Raw genomic sequence first — 9719 nt, 5'->3', positions numbered from 1 at the left:
TTTAGAAACCATCAATCACGCATCATAACATCACATAACCTCGATTTATCTACTCAGTACATTTCGTCACAGCTGGACCATTCTCACATGAGAGATGGACAAAATTGTTAATAACACACAAGCTGGTGCACGGTCATACTCTGATTGGCCGGGAGAGAAGGAAAGGAAGAATGTGCCACCACCTCATATAGACTGTATTCACTGAGTTATTCATACCTTTTACGAGACTAGACAAAACTTGGGGGTGAGACAGAGTGCTGTGTTTCCCAGGATTAGGAAGGAATTATAAAGGTGAACAGGTGAGTGTTTCATAGAAACTAGTAGTAGCTATTATTTTTCTGGATGAAAGTAGAATCTTTAAGGTACAGTTCTAGCATGCAGTGATTTAAGTGCCCCTGACGTTACTGATTCAGTTTTGCATTTGCAAAAAGTTGGGGGACTTGCAAGAGACAGATTTGCGAAAAGAATGGTCTAAATCAAAGCAGCAAAGGTCAAGATCTACTGAATTTTAATCCCTATGGTTCAAACTCTGCTGGATGCTACACTTTCCAGTGTCTTTCATTAGACCCCCAATAATAACTGTTTTCACTGGCTGAGTAGTACTCGTACTTGACTCGTAAAGTGACTTTGACAAGTGAAATAAGTGAAGTGCCCCTGTAAAAAGGCTAATCATCAGAATATTTGGCCATAATTTCAGTCCACTATACTAGATTGTGCTATAAAAAAAAAAAAAACAACAACAACTGGTATAAACAAAATTATGAAAGGACTTTATTGCAAGCTCATGTTAAATTTCATGGTCAACAAACATGAAAAAATACATTTGCTCTGAGAGGGTAACAGTGTAAGATCAGCTATAAGCCTGTAAGGATCCTTTCAGTAGGGGGCAGCAAAGACTGGCTTAAAAAGATATCAGTCTTAAAATGTAAACAGCATGTCTGTAAATACTGTATGCTATTAACTCTTATAATGACATGATTTGGATTAATAAATATGACTGACGAATCTATTTCCAACACAAGGCTACTCTCAGTTACACACATCTGTATCATATGCAGCATCTCCGTAGTTTCAGGGCATGTGGCTGGTCTGTTCATAATTTCATGAAAGCTCAAAGCTGAGGATCCTGTTATTTAGGGACCGCATTCTGACATTCCCTTTCTGCACTTCAGTGCACACGCACAAGTTTCAAGCATGTGCTGAAAGAGAGAGAGAGATTTAAGTACAAGTCATAAGTATTCATTATAAATGTTGATCAGATGTTCTCAGAGTGTTAGCAAGATTTGAAAAAAAATAATGCTTCGGGCTTGAGGCCCACATATGGTGCAAAGCCTTTCTCCAAAACAAGCCACATGAAACATTCCAGCATGGTCTGCTTTCTATCTGCAAAACAGACCCAACAAATATCGTTATCTTATGCTTGCATCTTTAAACTGAACCATCGTATTTACTACAGGTGTAAACCAGATGAGACAATAGAAATGAAAAAGCAAATAGTCCTCTGTGTTGCCGATTCCAACAGTCAACATGTGGTCATACTGTCCCAGACCACTCTTAAGTGTCTATGGCTTCCACATGAGTGCTCAGCAAGCCAAAGCACACACCTCTCCTGGATGATATCAACAGAGGGGAAAGGCTGGGAAAAGAATTGTGGATGGAAGTCAGCATTTTTCTTGCCATCGTCCCTCCTTGTTTGGTAAGGTGCGCTTGCAGTTCAGAGGTGCTATGACTGGTGGCCGTAGGATAATGCATCTAAAGAGCAGAGGGAGAAAACAGCAGTTGAGCTGCTGACATTTATATAGTTAAACATTTGGGCAAAAGTCACAGTGTTGTGTTTTGAATTCCCTTGTATCTATGATCACAACCATCAGTCAACAAATGGAATTAATCTGGAGCTTCTCATTCAGTCCAACAGACACGTTTCAGTTAAAGGGTCTGTTCTGTGCATTCTACTGGGATACAAGCAGAACAATAAAACCAAAACTATCTGCATGGCTAGATGCTGTACCACTTTGTGTAAGCTGTTTATCCCCATCCCAGTTTTTCACACTAAGCTCAGGACAACTATTTCTACAAACATCGAACCAACTAAGCCTTAAAATTCACTTCATGACGAGAAATGGCTGCGCATCCTGTCACCACTCACCTGAATGAAACTGTGCCGTGCAACACAGCCCCTCTCCCCGTGCCGTCCGGTAAATGGGTGACACACACACTCTAGCTGATGGGGGCAGGTTTGTGAGGCGCGTTGACAGAGAGTTGGGTGGCAGATAAAGGGAGGAGCGCTGGCCATGGACAGATCTTTGCTCTCCCTCCCAGGTGAGCCAGTAGCCCCTCAGACTGCCTACATTGACCTTCCAGTCAACCTGCACTGAGTCACTACCCACCGTGGTCAGCTGGAGGTCTGCCAGGGCTGGAGTCACTGCAAATGGAGGCCATAGTCATATATTTTAACATATATATTTCTAAAGGAAAGAGAGCTGAGAAGAGCAGTTTAGAAAAGTGGATATGAATGAAGAGGAGTAAAAAAGTGGAAGCTGAAGGAAACCAGACTCAAGCTCCCCTGACTGCTCAGAACTGTCTTTGAAGTTGTCAAACCTGAATGGAACTGCTAATAATTATCTGAAATTTAAGACCCACAAAGCATTAGGGGATTAGGATTAGTGTGCAGTAAATGGATCCTTGATCATCAAGTTCGACTGCATTTTCTTCATGTTGCTCACCTTCCTGAGTGCACACTTTGACAGACATGGCCTTCTCCTTGCCCGATGCGTGCTGGGCGGCAACGGTGACCAAGTAAGTGGTATCTGGTTGAAGGTCTCGGAGGACTGTGGAGTTTTGGGTTCGGTCCACTGTGGCAGTGTGGAGTTTGCCCCCGGGCAAGGCGGAGTACTCAACGTAGTAACTTGTGACTGTCTCTGGCTGAAGAGGACCCCAACTCACACGAATACTGGTTTCCCCTGACTCAGAGACCGTTACCACAGCTGGGCTCATCACCTCTGGTGTGTGGAGAGACAAATAACCCCCATCAGTATAAAATAAGATTAAATTAAGAAATATTTACTTTGGATTAAACTGAGCTTTAACATAATTAGTACCATATTATGGGGAATTTTGGGGGGGGAATTGTGACCTGTAAAATGAAATGTTACCTTATAAAATGTAAAATAATTGGGAATAACGCAACAGCCCAATCTTTAAATTGTTAGTAAAACAGTTCAATACCACAAGATGTTCAATTTACAATAAAATACAACAGACAAAAGCTGCAAATTGTGAAATCTGAGAGACTAGAATCATTGAATGTTTGCCTTTTTCCACCATAACCAAAGCAAAGCACACATTTATGGGTTATGACACGGTGTGTGAATAGGATGTAATCCAACCTGGTTTTGTTGTGAAGGTGACAGAGAGAGTGTTAAACGACTGTTCATTGGACTCTGGGGTCAGTGTGGCAGTATAGGTAGTGTCAGGCTTCAGGCCTGTTAGCCTGGCGGTGCTGGAATCTGCAGACTGGATTAGTCTCTGGTACTGACTGCCCCCCGTGCTGGGACTGGTCCCAGTTCCACCTCCTCCAGCACCTCCTGCTCCTCCTGTCGGCAGCGGACCGAAGCGGACCTCATAGAAGCCCGTCAAACCGGACAGAACGGGTCGCCACTGGAGCGTGGCAGAGTTAGTGGAGATGTCACGGACGTTGATTCGCTCAGCTCGGATAATCTCTGTTGGAGGCAGTATAAAGATGAATGAAGTTAGTGTGTGTGCACACAGGTCTGTCAGGATTTAGGAACAAGTTATATTTCGCCAAAGACACAGAGAAAGGATGGTGACAGGGAAGAGGGTAAGTCGGAGAGCTAAAAATGCCTCGGCTTCAGACAGCCACCCACATAGACAGCCAGACTTGGGTTTCTGGATGCATTCATAACCCTTGCAACAAGACAACTTGAAATAGCCAACCCAGTGAGGCCCTGCAACAAATTAACAAATACCACAGTGGCACTGATATCTGTGATAGGATGCTTAGGTCCTCAGCAAAGACTGGTGCGTTTCTCCTTGTTGTACACAAGCCTTATTTATACTATGCATCATGTCTTACAGCTACAATATATACTGTAGAATTGCTGAGGTGTCCCTTGTGAGTGTTATGGCAGTTACTTAATCTGGCTGGAGAAGAGACCGACCTCCCCCACTCTATATAAATATATGTATGTATCATATCTGGCATAGTGTTGAAGGATGCAGAAAGCAAAGTTGAATCATTAATCCATTAATAGATCGTCCTATCTCATTACAGTGACTCTTACACACACGCACAGACACTCTCAGTGTCCTAGCTTCCTATTTAGTCTCGCTGTCTTCAAGAGCATGTGTGGAATTAGGGAGAAGCACAGAGACATGTAATGCAGCTGTGTATGAGTGGCAGGCAACCAGTGTGATTGTAGCTGCTTGAATGAGGGTGTTTCTGCCACTGAAACACATGCTTTTATAGAGACTATGTCTGTGGTTAAAAAGTGGTTCCACTGATTGATTGCACAGAGTAAAGAGGACATGGTGTCTGGAAAGATAAGCTGCTGTTATATTGAAATTGTAATGTTTCAAAGCTTTGAGCTACATGAATGGAATTCTTCTTGGAGGAATCCTAGAAATGACTGTTGGACATTGGACGACGATGGGCTGACCTGGAATTATGTCAACCATAATGTCATGCAGACTATATCATTTGGAGAGGTGAGCCAAAGTAATATGGAGTCTGGAGTCTGCCACCTGCATAATTATACACTTTTCTGGCATTTAAGAATAATTTTGACAGTATTTTTGGCCAAAACATTAACATGTCAAAAGTCTAAAGTTGTTGTGCCTAGCATACAGTTGCCTATTTACACATCCAGCAGAAATTAATCAACATTATCATTCATTTGGAGTCATGACTCTAGTCACCCGAGTCACCTTAGCTATGTTATGGCCTCCACCAACACATGAAAGAAATATCTTATGGGCTACAGTTCATAATTTATTATTTAATAATTATTAACCACTGGGAACATCAACAGTTATTTTGCTGGCACATTTGAGGCTCCAAACCTTAAAGGTGCAGTAGACGACTCTGGAGAAAGATAGTTGAGTCTCATTCCCAGATTTGCTTTGGGTTGGCCACCAGACCCAAAGCAACCTGGGAAGGAGACTCAGCAGTCAACTGGTTCTGATTGGTTATGCTCATTCAGACATGGTGGATTCCTTCAAATGCCATTACGAGCGTGAGGAAGAGCCAGGGGAGTCTTATGTTTTCACAGCTTATCTGTCTCATGAATTACTGCCAAGATATAGAGTTATTTTCCTAAAAGATGCTGACTGAACCTTTACACGTCGACCATCACATCAGTTATCCCATGCTATACTCACCAATGATGGCATCCCGCAGGTCCTCAGTGATGATGCTCATGTCATCAATATCCACAAAGTACAGGTGGTTTTCCACAGGCGGGCTCACCACTTGCCTCAGCACCAGGTAGTTGCCATGCCCAGTGGAGACCACCAGCACAGCCACGCCTTCCTCCTGCAGCTCGGCCATTGGTCCAATCACATCACCAGGTTTCACCCCATCCGTCAACCACACCAGCACTCTTGGGAGCCCCGCCCGGGCCCCGTCTGCTGTTCCAGGTCTCAGCACCCGCTCCTTTGCCATTCTCAGTGCTTCCACTGTGTTGGTGTCCCCCCTGAGAGGTTTGGTGTTCCTCAAAGCCCCCTGGAGGCCACTTTGGGTGCTATGCGTGTCAAAGCCAAACTCGAGGCGCGGTTGGGTGCCCACCTGCAGAAGTCCCACCCTCACCTGGTCCTCTCCCAGCGAGAAGGGGAGGAGGAGCTCAGACAGGAAGTTGAGCATGCGGGTGTGCTCGTAGGACGACACGCTCCCTGAGGAATCCAGTAAGAAGAGGACGTCACCCTCGCAGCAGTTCAGCACTGCGGATGAAAAATAAATCAATTCATTTCATTAATATTCAAATCAGCACACGCTGCCTTTTGACACTGATGAGGGATCTAAGTGCAACTCCCTCTGTGATTCCTTTTAACTCCCATAACTTTTTCCTCTGGTCCCCTCTCATGGTCCACTGACACACACACACACACACACACACACACACACACACACACACACACACACACACACACACACACACACACACACACACACACACACACACACTTGGAATCTCCCTCCCTTTCTCCATCCACCCTCGTGGAACAACACAGTCACACAGCTTTTATGGGGATAGTGTCAACATGAAAGCAGCAGAGAGTCAGAAGCAAGTAAGAAACAAGTAATTACAGTGAAGATAAGATGGAATCAAAATAAACAGTGGAACTACAAAACTTCAGAAGTGGACGATGGATGAAAGGCATTCAAGCACTGAGCCAGAAAGCGGACCCCCCGACAGCCCCAATTTTGCATATTTCAAAACAGAAGCGAGGTTACAAGTGAACGCCAAGAGTGAAGGATAGGAGGAGGGAGAACAGTAGCTGCTGGGCATTAGTGGTAAAGGGAGAGGGAGTGGGGAGAAGAGGTGGGACAAGGGGAAATAAAAGGCGTTAAAAGGAGAGTGAAGCTGGGGGGGGGGCTATACTGGCAGTTCCAAGTGAGAGACGAAGAGGAATGCTGGATGTCCATATACAGAGCGGCGAGAGAGGAAGAAAAGAAGCAGCAGTAGTAGAGACAGAATCTAAAAGCAATATTTAGTTGCAGATCTTCAGCCTGTGCAGTCATCCAAGAAAAAAACGCCCACTGTTGCAATCTCAGAGCGAGAGTCAAAGAGAAGAGGAAAATAAATGAGTGACAGACAGATACAGTGAGCGATGAAGACCTTAGATCGCCTCTAGACTACTCTGACCTCACAATACTGCAAATACAGCCACCGAATGAGACACCATGACATCTGTGGACACTCTTGGTTTCTTCGAATGCCTCTTTTTTTTTAAAGATATTTGAATGTTTAACACACTAGATGAGGTGTTGATAAGACTCAGAGGTGTTGAAAGCTGGGAAGGCAGCGAGGCATGTATACACACACACAAACCAAACACACACACGCACGCACGCTCGCTGCCGTTCTCTCCATCAGCCTGAAGAATTCCTTACATCTGTCTTGTTGTTTGGACTTTGGGCTCCGCATCACAGCCCACCCCCCACCTCTACCTTTGTGCAGGTATGTCTTTATCTAAAAACCATATGTTGATGTCTGGATTTCACTGTTTGTCTAGAGAGACAACGTGATTAAATACAGCCTGCCATTATCGCATGCACAATAAATCGGATTTATAGGTGGACTATTACCACTTGAGTGATGCGATGGTGGAAAAAATGAAGCATGAAACCTTAAGTGGCCCCAGTAAAACACTGAAGGAGCAGAACAGGTCTGCAACCTGCTGAACACATGGGCATGAGTCTCACATTTTCACATGCACAATCAAGCCCGAATAATGTAGGTTTCATGGACATGACTATGAAGAGCACCCAAACTGATGGTGTGCTGCAGGCGATAAGAGGAATTTGAATTCTTTTCTCTTGAATATCATTCTTAATCCTTCATTAGATTTTAATGACTCATAATTACCCATAACTTGGGCTGCTTCTCTTTCTGTGGGTAAGCTGTTTGTCATTATACAAGGATGACAGTAACAGCGCTTTTAAAAAGCACAATTGCTGTAAGATGTGTGGGCTCAGTCTCATCAGGTCAAGTGACAGCATCTTGCTCGCTCCTATGTTAACACAGTCGCGAAGACTGGTGTCGCCACCACCAAGTTTGGCCTCTCAGACACTTCATGGTCATGAGCTCCACCACAGGGCCTAATGGCACTGCTGTGATAACGGCTGATAACATTTGTTTTGATGTGTTTGTGAGTCATTCTGTTTATCTGGAATCACTGATCACAGCTGATAACTATTAGAGAACTTAACAGTATCAAAAACAGCTTCTAAGCTCACTGGGGAGTGTCTCACTGGTATATCAGTGAAAGATTTTATTGTATACTGTAAACTGTAGATCAGATCTGTAGATCTCACTTCTCTTTTCTTAGTGGATTATTACTTAAGTTATTCAAATAGTAATTAAAACGTAACTCAGCTGATCTAGAGACTGCTTTGTCCTTCCCTTGGAAACCACTGGAATGCCAGAGATGTCATCCACAGATAATAATCTGGGAAATCAACCCCTTTTTGGGTGTTCTGCGGGGAGCACCTGAAGCCCTCCTCGGGATGCCTGGGTGGTCCCCGCGTGCTCCCCCCACCCCTCCAGATTTGGGAACCACTGCCCCAGGCTGTGGGATTTCATCAACTCACAATTCAATACTTGGAGCCATGCCATTTCACTGCGAACACTGGTGTAATACCAACTCCACCCTGAGCACGCACAGTGCCTCCACCTTCTGCAGCAGCATCAGTTTCTAAAGTCACTGCATCTCTTATTTTGTGCCACCAATTTAAACTCACTTTATGATAGCTGGGAGGAAGGTTATATAAAGACTGAGGAGATATTTGCTCATTGCAGGGAGTTCTTAGATCAGCAGCAATATGATTTAAAAGTGTAAATACAGATATTAAGTTATTTTTGTTTTACAACTAGCTTTTTGCTTTCAATCATTGCCGCCAAATCGATTTCTGGCACGTGTCCGTCTTGCAATGAATATGGATTCCACTGGATTAATGGTGTCCATATTCAGCTTACCTCCTTCAGGTGCGGGGTTCTGCGCAGCCGACGGCCGCAGGAGCACACACAACAGCAACCATGTCAAACACATGTGGCTCTCCATCACAATGGTTGTGAGTTATTTCCTCCGAAGCAATTGATAAAACAAATGTTATAGGTTCTGCAGTCAACCATATATCCACCACAGCCCGGAGGAGCGCACTCCCAGTCAGTAAATCATTTTCAGGAGTATAATTTATGTGAGTCACATCCAGCCCGGGTTTTTATATTGCTTCTTCTCTTTCTTCCTCGTTGAACATGATCGGCCAGTCAGTCTCTGGAGGAGCTGGGATTCAAACTTCAGATAAACTCAAAACTTCTGTCCGTGTGCTCAAAGCCTGGACGCTCCTCGTCAATGCGTCTTCCTTGCGCTCAAGACACGAATATCAAGCAAGCGAGAGGTAAATATAAGATTTCCGGGAAAGACTTTCAAAATAAAAAGTACATTAAAAGCGAAATCTCGATGCGAGCTGCCAAAATACACCCGTGGACGTTGTCTTAGAGGGACTAATTAAGATTATATAACTTATTTATTGTTTAGATTATCAAAAGATGACAGTTTGCTTAACTCATGGCTCAAGTCAGAGATGGAATAAAACATTTATTAAGGTGGAGGCAATTCGAACTGGTTTGTATGGTGTTTAATGGTTTAAAAAATGCATTTTCATTTATATTCCGTATATTATTTCAACTATATTCCTAAGTACACATTTTACAATACTAAAGGTGCTCAGTTTCTATTTACATTCAGTTATCCTCACCACTATGTACTGTGTGTATCCATGAGGCCTAATGAATGTGTTAACTGCATTTCCTTTCACATAAAACATTTCCCAAACTGATTTTTCTCCCAGACCTGCATTATTTACATCCCTGTTTAGGCTACTTGCTAATGATCTTCATCCTGGCTTTCACTGGTGCATTGCTACATTTTCTTGCCACTGCTGCCACTTTTAGATCGGTGGAGTGATTTGAAATTATTGA

At 43.7% G+C, this 9719-nt stretch overlaps 1 protein-coding gene across 1 annotated transcript; it reads right to left on the bottom strand.

Moving 5' to 3' along the window:
* Positions 1-745: 745 nt before the first annotated feature.
* On the bottom strand, positions 746-9092 carry vwa1 (von Willebrand factor A domain containing 1). The gene is made up of 6 exons (XM_070968625.1): positions 8715-9092; positions 5398-5955; positions 3387-3719; positions 2724-2999; positions 2147-2422; positions 746-1752 (listed from the first exon to the last, which is right to left on the bottom strand). The coding sequence occupies exons 1-6, from the start codon at positions 8797-8799 to the stop codon at positions 1724-1726; spliced, it is 1557 nt and encodes a 518-aa protein (XP_070824726.1). The 5' UTR covers positions 8800-9092; the 3' UTR covers positions 746-1723.
* Positions 9093-9719: the final 627 nt, after the last annotated feature.

Source organism: Chaetodon trifascialis, chromosome 8, assembly GCF_039877785.1.
Source record: "Chaetodon trifascialis isolate fChaTrf1 chromosome 8, fChaTrf1.hap1, whole genome shotgun sequence".
Lineage (NCBI taxonomy): Eukaryota > Metazoa > Chordata > Actinopteri > Chaetodontiformes > Chaetodontidae > Chaetodon > Chaetodon trifascialis.
This window is presented reverse-complemented; position numbering and strand designations above follow the sequence as displayed.